This window comes from Coenobita brevimanus, chromosome 13 (genome assembly GCF_032717465.1).
Source record: "Coenobita brevimanus isolate Jiangsu-jjx chromosome 13, ASM3271746v2, whole genome shotgun sequence".
Taxonomy (NCBI): domain Eukaryota; kingdom Metazoa; phylum Arthropoda; class Malacostraca; order Decapoda; family Coenobitidae; genus Coenobita; species Coenobita brevimanus.
The window spans coordinates 49,396,188-49,412,788 of NC_136966.1; the positions used below are offsets into that span (position 1 = coordinate 49,396,188).

The 16,601-nt window shown below is 40.3% G+C and overlaps 1 protein-coding gene across 1 annotated transcript in view; it reads left to right on the top strand.

The window, feature by feature from the left end:
- LOC145415676 (uncharacterized) overlaps positions 1-16,601 on the top strand; it is a 561,483-nt gene that overhangs the window by 540,983 nt on the left and 3,899 nt on the right. Inside the window, exons 64-66 of the mRNA XM_080284894.1 lie at positions 9,491-12,538; positions 12,758-12,933; positions 15,563-15,734. Of these exons, the coding sequence (XP_080141020.1) occupies positions 9,491-12,538; positions 12,758-12,933; positions 15,563-15,734 (3,396 nt within the window). The remainder of the gene's footprint in view (positions 1-9,490; positions 12,539-12,757; positions 12,934-15,562; positions 15,735-16,601) is intronic.

A 16,601-nucleotide genomic window follows, 5' to 3' on the forward strand; every position in this document is an offset into this window, starting at 1 on the left:
TATTTATTCGAGACTCATTGGACAGGATATGGCATCCGGTGATATATTCCCATCAGCCAGTCTTATCTCCTCTTCGGGGGAAAATGCCATACACTTGCTCTTCCTCGCTTAACGTTGTGTAGATTGTGGGAAATCCCAACACTACATACATCTCGTTTGTTCAGCGTGTTTTTCGTATTATTTTGAAAACGTGTTTTCGACATGACCCCAATGCTGCGACCCGCCTGTTTTTTGGGTTGTGATCGGTCACGCAACTTTCCCACATCCTTGCAAGACTAGAATGGCAAAGGTTAACTTGCCTAGTAGCCGTAACAGGTCTGCTTTAAGTGAAAAAAAAAAAAAAAAGTTTCTCATGCCAGACTGTAAGATACCCTGTTGAATATCAAAGTATACGTCTAGGTATTCTGGATCAGAATAGGACACAATCTTTGTAATCATAACGAAAATTATAACCAGCCTATTTTCAGCCTCATAACATTCCACGCGCTCCTGAACAAACAGCCATCTCTTGAAAAGTATTTTTGTGTTCACGATCTGCAATATTACATCCCCCCGATCTCCCGTGCTCACTTTCCGCCCGACCTAGAGAGAGAGAGAGAGAGAGAGAGAGAGAGAGAGAGAGAGAGAACACTGCTGACTCACATACACAGTTAATTGTCTTTGTAAGTTACATTTTGACGTTCTTTTTTTCCGTAATAAATTATATAAAAATTTACTTCCAGTTCCATTGCTACTCAAACGCTAATAAACAACCTTCCTCAAATTTACAAGTTCAGTTGTGTGGAGAAAGTTGTGATACTTTGAAGCACATTATTTAGTCAAGATTACGCTACCCCCAGCCTGTTCGGATCTTGAACTGAAACGGATTGTTAAAGCGGCGATTGCGTGGCTTATTATGGGTCACATGTAATAAGGACGGCCGTATTATATAAAGTGAGAGCGCGAAAGTGAGGAGAAATCCCAATTTTTTATAACTTCTGAAGTATGTGGTAATGCTAGAATGTCTGACAATTTTGTATTATTGCGGAGCCCGATATTGTAGGCAGGCCACAAATTTCCGACAGTAATTTCTGAAGCATGTGATGATGATGATGATGATGATAACGCAGTAGTACATGTCTGGCAAATCTGTATTGTTCCTGACTACACTAATGTGGGATGTAGGTTTGAACGTCAAAAAATTACAGGTGTTTCATAAATTACCGTAAAAATTAGGGGCTTTGCTCACACCTGCGCTCAATTGGTTTTAGTAATACGGGTGTAACTGTGCAGTATGTGTGAAGGAAGAGTAGGGAGGAGTGAGGGTGTAGTTTGAACATCTGGCGTAAGGGTGAAAACCTCGGTAGAACAGTTCAAGTATGTAGTCCCTGTGTTTGACCATGTTTCTCTCTGTCTCTTTAATTACCTTTCCGTCAGTAACATATCCTCAGCCGCCTCATCGAATACATTTTTAATAAAGTTCGAAATATTTTATCGTTTATTGCATGGGTGTACATTTGAAACATTGGTAAATATATGGACTATTTTGTCTTCTTTTAGAGGTTTTTATCCAATTTAGGAGAGATTAATGGAACTGGAGGAGTTGGATAAAAGATTCAGAGTCCTTGCATACATAAAAGTAACAGGCACAAACTAAGTACGTTAATACCGGATTTGGTGGGTTATGGAGGCTTCCTAACGTCTCTTCTTATCGGTGTATATCTGCATATGGCACGATATTATTTTCGTATATAGAATGGCCCATAAGTGTCGTTGTAAGTCCGTGTGGTTCAGCCGCTACAATCCACCATACCGTGCTTCATTCCATGGTAACAGAAATTAGAGGTGCAACTTCCGATAGCCTATATGCTGATGGCAAAAAAAAAAAAAAAATCCAGCCTCCGGATAGGAATATATATAAAAATGTGTAAGAGTTAGGTAAGAATGCCTTCTGTAGTTGTTCAGCACTTTCCAATTTTGGGGGGAAAAAAAAAAATACCGCTTCATTTTTAGCCTTGATGTGTGGACGGGCACTGATTCAAGCAGGGCGGCTTTGAGGTTATAGTAACGAGTAACTGAAGCATTTTACCGCCGCTGATTCAAGTGAGGCGGCGACCCAATAGCTAACTTGCCTCATTGTGGGCGGGGGATGCGGGGATGAGGAAATCAGAGTGAGGTGGTACCGTAGTGGTGGGAGGAGACAAAAGACGGGGATTTAAACGTACGCAGGCCCGGCCCGAGGTTGTGGCATTATCCTCACCAGTCTAGGGGGCCCTTTCAGGCTGAATAAATTCGACCAGCGACAGCCTGAATACACTGAAAACAGACTTCCTTGGGCAGAAACTTTGTGGAGATTGCTTCTGATCCATTCAGGCCCGAGAGATCTCTGCTGAGCTTAATAAACTTGTTTGGCATTAGGCTACCCAGAGCGGCTAAACATAATTTTGAAAGGCGTCCTCTGACTGAAGAAGTAAGTCGGTATCGAACACTGGCCAAGTAAGGTGAAAAAAGTGTCCAGTATGAGAGAGAGAGAGAGAGAGAGATTCTAATCCTCCCTGCCATTTCAGATGTACTTAATGTGTACGATAACACTGTAGAAGTGTCTGCTTTATTTGTTCAATTTGTACTTATAAACGACAAACCTTGACTTCATCTGTCACTAGCGAACGCTTTAATATGCAGCCAGAACTGAGATGTACAGTACGAACTTATAATTTATTTAAGAGTGGCATGTGGAGTTACTTTGAGAGACAGATAAATGGGCAGTTAATGGAGGGTTACTGTGCTGATGTGGGTATACATGAAAGCATTAAGAGAAACACTCTTTGATGGTTTGGCCGTGTGGAGAGAATGGAGAGTGAAGGCTGAATTGAATAGTTGGTGAGGTGGAGGAATGATCAGGGAAAGGGAGAACGAGGATGGGGAGAGGGATGAAATAGTGTTTTTGAGAAAGGAATAGTGTTGATATGAGAAAGGCAGTGGATAAGGTTAAATGGATTTTTTTATTGTAACCTCTTGGGGAATTAAGGCATCTAGCTAAATTCTGACTTACGATCAGCTGTTTGTTGTAAATCATTTATTTTTTATGGATATACTATGAGGATGTACAGTAGAATCTTCTCGTGTCATGTTACATCTTTAACAGTAATTGTTTTTTATTGTAAAGAAATCGTAAGTTCTCCTTAGGAAAGGCATGAGAATGGGAGCACAGAATAGTCGCATATGCCCTGTTCATCCTGAAATAAATCCTCAATTACTTGAGTCGATCGTAAATCTGTACGTGAATCTCGGACTTGGTGTGGAATGTGCCAAGGCCAATAGTTTTACCGTTTTTGGAATGTGCCACTAGACTGCAATGAAAATACGATACAGTTGCGAAATGACTTCATGTTATTGGTATGGGTAAAATATCTGGTTTGGTAAAGATTTAAGGAAGAAGAACGCGGTATGAGTTTTAGAGAGGATTGATGAGGATTCAGGGAATACGCAGTGATGGTGATATAGACTAGTGTTTACAACACATTTACAACGGATGAACTGGTGTCATTCGCCAGTAATAAAGTTATTTTGTACAGCCAAGGTAATTGGGTTATGTTTCGTGATGGTCTTCTAGTTCTGAGGCTGTGTTGTTGCATGTTTGTGGCTGCTGAGGCATGAGTGGCAAGAGTGTGATGGTATGCATGGCTGGTGAGTATTTGGTATGTAGCGCGATTATTTCGAAGTCATCACTCTTTTAGCATGTATGTGTGGGGGAGAGGGGAGGGAACACACACAAACACACATCTCTACAACGCAATTTGTCCATTGCCTCGATTTTTTATTTATTTTCACGCTTTATATTCTACTGAGGGTCTGTGAGTGGCTTGCAATCTTTGGTTCCTTATCTTTACCAAAATTGTCATAATTACGTTAACCTGTTTAAAGTCGAAATGAATTTATGTGCGGTAGAGTTATTGTAACATACACACTCACGTACTTATGCATAAGCAGAAAATATACGGTTATGTACTGTGTATTTTAATGTTATCCACATAAAAAAGATTAAAGTACCGTATATAGGCTACTAATGTTGCATCGGGAATCCACCCGCACTCAGGCGTGTGGTATATACTTGTTCCACAATAACATGGCAGTGCAGCACAAATTTATAATGCAGATATGTAAATAACATACAGGGTGGTAAAAAAAAAAAAATGTTACAATCTCAATTTAATCTCCGTTTTTAATCTGAGTGATTACTTTTTTTCTTTTTTTTTATAAGAAACCTGTCACAGGCATGAAAGTTTTGTTTGAAGCAGTCAGTCTTCAGTCACATCACACTTTCAGAACACAGTTCAGTAATTACCGGTAATGACATGTTCAGTCTACGCGCCACGTCTCAGACTCACAGCTCCTACACGTACGTTGAAGTTTGTAATAACCCTGTCCAACATTTCACGTGGAATCCTCCTGATTTCCCTGAATCTGTCAACGAGACTCCTGAGTCTGCTAGGTGCATTTCTTCCTGGAAAGCCCCTCCTGAATTGCAGTTGAGTGAGGATTGTTGATTTTGTTGCAAAATAGGCTTCAACAATCATGACCCTCTCCTGCACTGAATATCGAGTGTTTGGAGCCATTGATGCTGGTAGATAAAAATCTGAGACTTCAACTATGGTTCACCAAGAAATTAAAAGAAAAATATTAGTTTTCATGGAAGTAACAACAATTTAGAATTGGTAACATTTTGGGGGGACCACCTTATCTACTCTGGATGTGCATATCACTTAAACCTCATTCACCTTCCTGACTGCAGATGACGACATTACGTCTAATACCAGACTTTTATTCAGTTTAGAAAGCACATTCAGACGGAATATCAAACTTGTTAACCTCTCGAGTATGATGACGTGTGTGGTTGACGCCAGGCATTATTCAGTTCAGGAGAGACCTCGTAATGAAGAGGCAGCTGATCGCATTGTGTGTGTGTGTGTGTGTGTCCGGCTCTGGACATAGGCTTGGTAGCCTGTTCCCTGTGGCCCAATTGTCCTCCTGCGTTCGGCGCTAACATCCACCATCAGTAGAATGCATGCTAGGGCTGTCCCATACAGGTCTAGTATATCGCTATTAGTCGGGGTGTTTTATAACATGTTTGCGGGTCTTATCATAGATCCTTAAGCCTGCTTTAACGAAATTCAGATCCTTAAACTGATCCCTGCCCCAGTCGGTATTCGAACCGGAGTTCATTGGGACTGCATGCCACGTCTCTCCCGACATAGCAATGATTCGATTGGACATCAGCGACTGTCGTTTTGTTGATAAAGATGGATTAATTAAATGTTTTACATAATTACTGATAAAAAGATGTGATAATCCCCACATAATCAGCTCTCACGCCTCGTTATCCAGGCTTTGGTGACCAAACACTTCAGCGGTTGCGCACATCCCCACATGTGTATGGCCAGAACCAATGTATGTGCATTCGGCTGGCAGAGTGGACGCCTTATGAAAACTTGTCACATTTTACTCTGCGCAGTGCTTCATTATACCGTACATTAGTGCCCTTAGAGTTCTTTGCTTTTTTAATTATTGTAAAAGTAAGTTTATGTATATAAGAATATTAACACCGCGCCGGGGACAATGTACACTAGAGTGGCTGTGTGAGGTTGGAGGTATTCCCGATGATGACGACACTCCTTCCTCCATCCTCTCTCTCCCACCCCACCCCCACCCTCCTCCCATCTCTCCCCCGTACCTCCTCCTTGCAGGCTGCGAGGCTTAGTCCATAACAATGAGATCTCTCCCAGCAGCCACCCTTCAATGAAGGTGAGCTGTCGAGGTTCTGAAGAACATTCGTAATTATATGGATCAGGATTGCACTGAACGTGCAGCATGGTAATGCGGTACGTTCATCCTTCATGTTGTCAGCCGAATATTGGGATGTCCGTCGCGTGGTTCAGCTCTCGTTCAGAACGTTGCAGTTAAATGCTGTGGCATGCTGGTAACAACACTCGTTCTTTAATATTAAACCTTGACGAACATTAGCGTCTGACTATCGATAGATAGACCATATTAGCTGAAAGTTTAAGGAAAGGTACCGGTACCCTATCAGATTGCATTAACGTTTAAATGTGAACTCATTGATGGTGGTTAGTCTAAGACGATGTTGATTCCTTGTGTAGCCTATGTAGAACGTTCATATACTGAATTGCCCATCTGAACAGGAACATAAACCGAGCCCTAAATATGGTCACTTTCCATAATCACCCCGACATATCATCGTGTTCAGTCACTTTTCTGACCCCATCGCATGTCTCTTATCAGACTGCTGTTAATGTTGTAGCCGTCTGTTGAATTTTGTGCGCCAAGAGCTAATGAAACGAATTTTATAGTCGTGCATGTAGAGGAGCATGACCATGACGTAGTACTGTAGTTTGTGGAGCCTGCTTATTGGTACTGACCGGGGATCGAGTTGTTTGGATAAATTAGATAAGGAGCACATGAGTTTCTTACATTTTATAACATGCCAATCGACAGATTGATGTCTGACGTGTATATAAAGCACATTAAAAAATGCTGATGGTTAGCCTAGTGAAGTGGTCCCAGGATCCCTGAGGCTTGATTGGTTACCTGTGGATGAATGCTTGGCCCATTTCACATGCCTGCTGTTGGTAGTTCTTCCACATTGACCTTTCCATGGATCCTAACTCACCCTCTTCATGGGTAGGAAAAACATCAGAATGATGACGATGATAATGATGATGATATGTAAGGAAACAAGTTTTTTTAGCGGTGGAGGCATGGTATGATAGTATCTAGGTGGTAACTGGTAGCATGAGAGGGTGTGTGGCACCGTCAGACAGAACTGCTAGGTCTCAGGGAATGAATTTTTTTAGTATTTTCTGAAGTTAACAGAAATGAAAGTATTGACCAGAGCAGGATATCAACTGTGAAGAAGCATTCTTGAAGAAACTGGAGGGTCCCCATCAGGACAAAAGTACTTTATTAATAAGTCCAGAGAAGTTAGAAAGTATTATACTAGTATGTCTTAAGAAATTTTGATATCAAACAAGAATAAATCTGAGAAGGAATGATGTGGAGAGAATCACAATCCTTCTTAATGGAGGTTTGAGTGAAGAGTTTAGATTCATTGGAGGAAGACAACAACAGAATCATCCAAATGGAAAAGAGGAGCAAACCCTAGACTCCTAGAGTGTGGTTGTCAGATTAGCTATATATTGCAGAGTATGATACATCATTTTTTCTGGAATCTTCATCAATAGATCCTTTTCTATACGTTGGAGCTTAATAATTGAAATACAGGATGTCTGTAAAATGTGGCTTTGAACATGTGCCAGTAGCTGTAGTAAAGCTGCCTACCCATGTTAGGTGTATGCAAGCACAGCCCCTACAGTACAATACAGTCATATTTGTGCAGGTAGTTTGGTTGATAATTACAGTACAAGTATTATGTGACCTTGGCATTAATGCTTCCTGTGCTTGTAATGTTCAGGCATGGAAGGTCAGGACTGTAGCTGAACTTTGCAATGTTGCAAATTACCATAAGAGGTCAGGCATGGAAGGTCAGGATTGTAGCTAAGCTTTGCTATGTTGCATGTTACCATAAGATAGTGTTATAGGGGTATACAGTATATTACAGTGCACTCAACCTGTAATTAATCTCCAGAAAGGGTACTGGTAAGGTAAAGCTCACAAGAAAACAAACTTACAGTACTTTATTTTACACTGTGAGATACACACACCAAAAAAGAAACCAGGATTCATTTTACAAAGAGGAATTCACATAGGCCTCTCAATACAAATATAAAATGAGTTGTTATCTAATCTAACCAGATTACAATCAGTGGAGGCTACATACTCACAGATCATGGGGAACTAGGAGAACTTGTCAATGAAATAATCTAGATTCCTCTCCCTCATCCTTCATTTCTTTCATTCTCTTCTGTCTTTCTTTCCTTTATTCTTTCCTCGTCCTTCTGCCTACGGATGAGTTTACGCTCCCTCTTCTGTCTTTCTTTCCTGCATTCTTTCCTCTTCCTTCTGTCTGTGGGTGACTCTACACTGAATGACAAGCCAAATGGTTTCTTGTAGACCAGGACACCATTTACTACACTGGGTGGTAACCATATAACCAAATTTTGGCACCTGGTGGTTTAGTGGGCATTACGGTGCTCCAATTGGATTGAGCCGGTGAAGGTTTATATCCAAGGGATGGTTGGGGTTTATTGCTCATGTAATGCCACTCATGGATGAGTGAGGCAGGTCACTGTCATCTTAAATGTTAAGACCAATTTGCCTAGCCCTGGGCTCCTGCGCTCCTCTTGGGGCAACGTAGGATTGAATGATGGGTGGATATTATCCACACACTAATGTTAATGGAGAAGTAAACCAAAAATGGGAAATGGTGCATAAACATTGTGTATTATAATTAATGTAATGTGTTTAGTAGTGTGTGAAAATGTGTTGAAAAGTACAGCAAAGTGTGTCTCTCATTAGGTCCTCAAGCTTTATAGTAGCCTTACTCCACCTCTCCTGGCTAACTAGCCACTAGGCTGTCTTAAGTGTAATCTCCAGCCACACACATACAGTGGAGGCACCTGCTACCAACTGCAAGTTAACACATTGCAAACATAGCCAATAAGAAGCTGTCAAGAATGAGGGAACTGGACTGTTATTAGGAAAACATTGTCATTTTGCCCCTCCCACACTATATATCACGCCCACTTATGGTCAGGGACAAAGATTTCTGCATACTTCTGGGAGAAACATTTACTGATGTTCTGCCCAGAAGCAGAAAAACTGACCTCTGAGTAAACAGAGGGAAAACAGTAAGGTCATGAATTCTTCATCTACAGGCAGGAAAACTGATAAGAAATGAGATTAACGTTCATGGCGGCTCACCCTATCTCCCTACTTTATCTTCACATCCTCTATTTCACCCATTCGTCACTGGGGTAACTATGCCAGTGACAATAATGACTTTCATGTGATACAAAACAAATAATTCATCAGTCTTCATCTTATACCTTTCTTTTCCCATATGTGGGTTGGGTAAGGTAGGATCCACAAAACAAGGTGTGAAAATGTCACTCATAAAATTTCTGATATCTCTAGGTCACAATGAATGATTAATTACCATATTTCAATATATACTAACTATCTGACAGCAACACACGGTACTAGTACTTGTAACACTCTCCGCTGTTTCCTAGTGCTGAATAATGTTTTATAATTGATGTATATAGGTGATGTACAAGGGTACCAGTATGTAGAATGATAGACAGGTATTTTATATATATATATATATATATATATATATATATATAAAAATATATATATATATATATATATATATATATATACATGTATGTATATATAGATAGGTAGATATACTGTACATATACAGTATAGACCTATATGATATTTTGTTCATAAACAGTAAGCATGTTTTACATGTTCATTGTTGGATGAAAATAAGCTTTTACATACTAATCTCCTCCTGTTTGTGCTGCAGGTACTGGTAGGGGAGGCAGCTTGGTCCGGGGAGCGGGTGTCTGAGTTGAGGCAGTTGGCTAGACAGATCCAGCTACACGTGGCAGAAGACTCCGCCCAGGACACACCTTTGGTTGCAGAAGTGGAACGTTTAGGATTCAGGATTACCAGCTTGACAGAAGCAATTTCTCAGCTAAACAATAGTCTTACCTTGCAAGCTAATGCTGAACAGCAACAGCAAAAAGAAAATGCTCTGCAAGAACTAGAAGCAGGCATCAATGGTGCACATACACTCTTGGCACTACCTGAACCTGAAGTGAATGAGGCAGCTGAACGAGCCACTCAGCTCCAGGAACAGCTTGTGACTCTGGGTGGCTCTGGTGGTCCCCTTGTAGAGACTGGTCCTGTAAAAGTTGTAGAGGCTTGGCAGCTTGCAATTCGTGATACCCATGCACGTTATGAACAGGTAGTTGCTGGCCTGGGAGGTGATGATGAACAGTTGGCTGCAGCTCTGACCACGTGGAAGCAGTATGTGGATAGTGTTGAGGCCAGCATGAATGCTCCTGCTCCAGCCTCTCGTGAGGGCCTGCATGATGCCTCTCGCCTGTGTCAGGTCCACCGATCCATCCTCACCACACAGACAAATGTATTGCTCACACTTCAAAAACAAGCACAGCAAGAAACTGCTCCTTCTCATATTAAAGACTTGCAGTCTCGCCTGCGCGAGCTTATTCTTCGACATAAGACTGTCCTTACCACTGTTAGTGAAAGGGAGCAACTACTGCTTCAAACTATTAACACCTGGGAAACTTACAGAGTAAAAGTTGCTCAGTTACAGACATGGATATTGGCATTAGAGCAAGAGAAACAGGGACTTCAGCTAAGGCAGGTTGCACGCAGGAGACTTGATAAGGTTATGAACAGGTTGCAGTCTTTGCTGGAACAACTAAGAAAAGGAGAGGAGCAGGTTGAAGCTGTAGAAAAGCTTTGCCAGCAGCTGGTTTCATCATGTGATCCAAGCATCCACTCCATCTTGAAAGCAGAGCTAGTGTCCCTTCAACAACGTGTATCTAACTTACAAGCTGGTGTAGAAACTTGGTTGGGTTACCTGAGAAAGAGTTTTGACCACTGGCAACAGTACGAAGAAATCTATACAAAACTCCATACCATACTTACAGAGCTACAGTCAGAGTTGTCTGTTGAATTACCGTCTAATTTCAGTAGTGTCCAGGAAACTATTAAGAAGTACACTGAAACTACATCTGCTCTGGAGGCCCTGAGTGGTGATCTGTCTTTGTTGAGAACTACTCGTGAACAGATGGTGGATTCACTCACTCCTGCGGATCTTCGCATAGTGACTCAAAGGATGTGGAGAGTAACGCAGTTACATGCTGAGCTACTCCACCAGTACAAACTCAGAATCAGCACACTTGAAGACAGATTGGAATTGTGGCAGCTTTACGACACTAGATATCAACAATTTTTGACATGGGCCAAAGATATGGAGGCTAAAATTGATGGTACCTCAGAACGCTATATAGACACACTGATTAGAAAGCTGGAACATGATTATCAGGAAGATATCAATACCAAGAGCATAGAAGTTCACTGGTTGAAATCTGAGGGTGAAGAACTGTTATCTTGCAGTAATGAAGAACAAACCACTGACCTCAAGAAAAAGGTAGAAATTATTGAGTCAACTTGGAAACACATTCATGAGAAGTGTAATAGCAGAAAACAGAAGCTTCAGGACATAGTTACAACCATCAATAAAGCAGAAGTCACTCTGGCAGAACTGAAAGAATGGCTTTTCCTGATAGAGAAAAAACTTTCTAGTCCTGTTGTCTTCCAGAATAGCTCAAAGAAAGAAATAGATCATCTGCTTGAAGTGGAAGAAGAATTACGAAAAGAAATTGAAAATCAGAGCAGTACCATATCATCAGTGCTGAACTTGTGTGATATGGTGATTCGTGACTGTACAGAATTTGATGCCAGTGGTGACATGGACTCCCTACAGGAAGCTCACCACAATCTTGACCGACGATGGGGACAGATCTGTACACGATCAGCTGAGCGCAAAGCATTCATCAAAAAGACTTGGAAGATGTGGCAGGAACTTATTACTATTAATACTTCATTTGAAACTTGGCTGTCAAAATTGGAGTCACAAGTGGGTGACTTGAATGTGATATCAACTGATGTTCCACATAAGGAACTGGAGACCGTTGCACATTTAATCCATCAACTCCAACCACTTATTCATGACCAGACACCACAGTATGAAAATCTCAATCAAAATTACAGAATGTTGGCCCGACCATATGGAAGGGAAAACAGGTTAGATCAAGCAAATGAAATCAGGACAATGGTGAAATCATCCAACTCAAGATTCCATACTTTAAGTTATTATGTTACTGTTGTACTTCGACGTCTAAACTATAGCAGAAGACTTTATTCTGAATTTGACAGTATGAGAGAACAGGTAATATCATGGCTGACTGAGTTTGACCTTAAGATATCAGAGTATGAGAACTTGACACATTCTGATCTAGAGCATAAGAAGAAGTCTCTTCTGAAACTTGTTGCAGAATATGAAAAGCATGAAGATAACTTGAGGAAATTTGATGATATGATTACATACATGTTCCAAAGAAGCTGTTACATTGACTGTACTGCCATAGAAGAAAGTCTTTTTGAGTATTGGAGATTGAAGAAATTAATACATACACACCTTCTGAGTCTGCAAGAGGAAGTTGAAGAGGAGATCACTCAGACTACAGTAATTTCAACAGTAACTGCAGTAGAGAGCAGGTTATCAGAGGAAAGATTTCTACAAGGACAAGATGATGATTACAGAGTTCCTCTGGTATCAGATGCTGAGCTGCACAACCTAGAGCCAACCTTCACTTCCTCAGACATGCCTCTAATTGGTGCTGTAGGAGGCAGGTCCTTGGCTGTAGAAATGCGAGTGGCACTTGATGAGTGCAAGAAACTTCTCTTGCAGTTAGAGGAAGCCTTGAAGTGTCCAACACCTCAGGGTGCTGAGGTTGACAAGATGTACTACTCATTTGTAAGTACTGACCGCTGGGGACAGTTTAAAAATTTTCATGTTATTTTTATAACCATTAATAAAAATAACGTCATACAGACTTTACTTCAGTTTTATAGAAACAAGATTATCTCTTGTTAAATTCACTGTTTGTTATATTTCTTATAAGAAAATGTACACTATTAATTAGATGGTAGCTACATACAGTATCATTAAATCTATCATAATCTTTATCCTCAGTCGAAGCAGCTAGCAGGGTGCCGTTCATCTGTGGACCTGTTAAGCTCTCTGAAGCAGCACAGCAATGATGACAGTGAGGCACGCCAGCTACATCCAGAAATTGACTCCGTTGTTGAAGAATTTTCACAGTTAGAGACCCTTGCACAGGCTAAACAATCAAGACTTAAAGAGAACAGGTTAGTTTCACAGTACATATAATTTAACAAAGATAAGACAGTATAATTTTCATCTTGATGGATGTATTAAGACGAGGGAGTTCTGTACAGTAGTTGAATGTGAGAAGCAGGCTATGGATGGTGAATAAGTACAAGGATTGGTAAGTGATAGAAAGGATTGAATGAAGTTTGTGAGGAGATGCACTTGACAAGGATTGCATCCAGTTTTTAAATTAGCAGCCGATAGAATGTTCAGTTCAAAGGTTAAGTCTGGGTTATTGTTCACATAAAGCCACCCAGTGATGAATGGCTGGTCATCCTGACCTTGAAATATCTGGACTGATAACTTAGCTTAGGAAACCCTATGCATCTGATGATGCAGTGAAAGGTTGTGGATGGATGAATTAAGATGATAATTGTGATAATACTCTGGATGTTTTCAGTAGTAATGCTTATATGTAGGAAACAAATTGTCACCCTCATAAAGAAACTACCTAAGTCATTTTTTCTACTTTTCGGGAAATCAAGGAAAACCTGTCTCATTTTCTTAACTTTCAGTGGCTTAGGCAGAAACTTGAGGCGCATTTTAGATACTCACACCCTAGACCTGGCAAAGGCAGCTATACCAATAGGTGTGCCATGTGATGAAGAATTGATTTAGGCAAAAATCCAGATATCACCAAAAAAGTGACTTAGGCAGTTTCTTTGTGAGGGTGACGAAATACATTTTTGGCTTACAGTGTTGAGTGACAGTAGCAACAGTTTCAAAACATATATATATACTTGTATATATATATATATATATATATATATATATATATATATTTTACAAATTTAACATTAAGCTGTAAATATGCTCATCTGTTAGTGCTAAAGGGCCAGTGTCATTAAATCAGTAGATGCACAGCACTGTGCCAGTGTTCTGAAGCAAAGGCAGATGAGAGTAATTATGTTCAAAAAGTGCCATAAGTAAATTAATGAAAAACCACTTTAATTCCTACCTAAAGCTTGATGTTCTTTAAATTTATACAAAAAGTGACTTGAAATTTAACAGACTATATTCAGCTACGTTAATAGGACCTTTGCAATAGGCCATTCATGTCCTAAGTTTTTCCAGGCCATAAGAGGTTTCATAATTTTGAAAAATGCCTCAGATTCAGTGCTTGAATTACTGATATTCAGCTTCTTTAATAAACTTTCAGTTCCATTTTTCTCAGTATGAAAATACTTAAAAAGTGTCCATTTATCTTTCAGTCTTTGTAAAGTACAATGTTTTCCTTACTAGCTTAAAGTTGCTGTTGTTGTAGTTATTGTTGAGTAACCACAGAGTGTCTGGCCTACCATGGTTTAAGTAGTGTAGATAAGGCACTTGGAAGTTGCATAGCTTAGTATGAAGTGTTGCTTTTCTTATTATAGACGTTTTTTTTTCTTCTTCTTCTTAAAGTACTTAGTTCATGTAATGATAAAGGTAATGGACTTTCGTTAACACCCATGCTCGTGTGAATCATTCTCACTGGAATAAACTCATTTGGCTGTAGCAGGAATAAAATAGCAGAATTCTTCCAGTTTTGACAGCATATGAGTTCTAACTGGAATGACAGTAAAAAGAGCAACCAAATCAGTTGAAACCATGCATCCTAATAAGGAGCTCCTTCATTTTGGTTGGCCAATTTTATATGGAAATGCACAGCTTTAGACATTACCAGTACAGTATTGGACCTAGCAGTGATTGATTAAGTCTTTACATGAGTATTGAAAATAAATTTGTACATTATATATGCATTGTAAGTAGCATTCCAAATGAGCCTGGAGTTGCAACAACAGCAGCAACAGTGAACATTCAGTATAACCCTGCATAGGTACATCATCTTAACAGAATTGACCTCAGGTGAAAAGGCAGAATTGTTACTTACATTACTGTTACTGTCGTACTGGACTGTATTTCTAGACACTTTGGCCTTAAAAGGTCATCGTGATATCCAAAAGTTGTATTATGTTTACACAGTAGTCAGTAGTACATAAAATTAGCACTGAAACAAGTGAACATCAATAGGCTTGGGCATACAGTACATACAAAGTTGTTGCCATTATGTGACCACATGCAAGGATGGTAGCTGCTGATGAATTACACGTGATTACACCCCTAACTGGTGATAGGCTTAATGTATGTTTTTTTTTTCCAAGGTCAGAAACATGGTCAGTAAATATTCAGTAGTTGCCTCTTAGTTCATTCAAAAGCCTTGCTCTGCAGTACTTTACTCTTCTGTTGTACAGTTAATTTTTGTGGTATATATGGTTTCATGTCATCATTTGGTAGCATAGAATAATGCAGTATTGTCACATATCCAACTGATTATTTACAGTGTAGCTGCTGTGTATGTTTAGAGGATTATTCCCTACCTGATATACTTGTTGCTCATTGCTTTTCAAAAATTGTCCTTTGTTACTATACCTTTCCCATATCAAATTTTTCAAAATTTTTTTTTTTTTCCCCACAGAAAGATATATAAAACACACACACACACACACACACACACACACACACACACAGATTAGTAGTGAGGTGTCATGAAGTGTGATTATACTGTGGTGTTTCACTCCTGGTTGACCATAGATTTAGCTCACATTGCATGTGCATGTTTGCTTACAGTGAGACGTCTTCCCTGACGTGCCCGCTGTGTTGCAGACGAAACTGGCAACAATTCGACAATGACATGTGGCGACTAGAGCAGTGGTTGACCCATGCTGAGGCCACCCAGTCAACCCAGCACAACCCACCTTTACCTATGGAACAACTAGAGGAAGTTGCCCAAGATCACAGAGTAAGTGTATATTAATAAGAATTTTGCAGAAACCTAAGTTATTCAGTTTATATATATATATGAGGCGTCTAGAGCCAAAGGGGCATCCCCACCAATATACTGGTTTTGAGTTAGGTAGGGGAGACAACAGGCTTAACCCTCTTCTCAGTGACAGCACTGGATGCCATATAAGATTTGGCCTTTTGGACAGTGGTAGAGAGGCTCAAAGTCACGTGGGTTTGTCCATGCTGCCGGGCGAACAAATCAGAGTAGGCAGGCATCTAAGCCACACAGCCCAAACCAATCAGCATTCTCACTCTCTGCCACTTCCCCAGAGCAGCCAATCAGGAAGCGTTTGGCCTGCCCGGTGTGCCAGTGAGGCTTCCCTTCCGTGTTCACTGAGGTGTCTATTTATTGCGTAATGGATTTTTGCCCCATTTATTGTGGATTATTGGTGACAAGATGAGCTGTTGTTATTGGGGTTGAAGGGGGGGTGACAAGATGAGTTCATCACATAGTTACAGTGAGGAGGTGGTGCCTATAACCTCTCGTAAGTGTCAGAAGTGTGTGGAGAAGTGGAAAAAGGTAGAAAAGAAGAGGAAAAGAGAGTGGTGAGGGGAGACAGCGGGAGGGGGCGTGGCACCGAGGAGGCAGAGTTGGATGTCGATCTCCTAGATGACGACCCCACCATTTAACCCCCCACTACCCCTTCTCAATTTACTTAAGCACTACACTACACTTTTTTTTTTTTTAGTGTTATTATTTCAATCTATTATGGTAGAGGAAAAATAATAACTGCATTGACTTCAGTTTTAGTTGTCAAAAACATAAAATTACAGTAATAATTATTCGTTTATTAATATTAAGTGAACTGGAATCTTCAGTTAA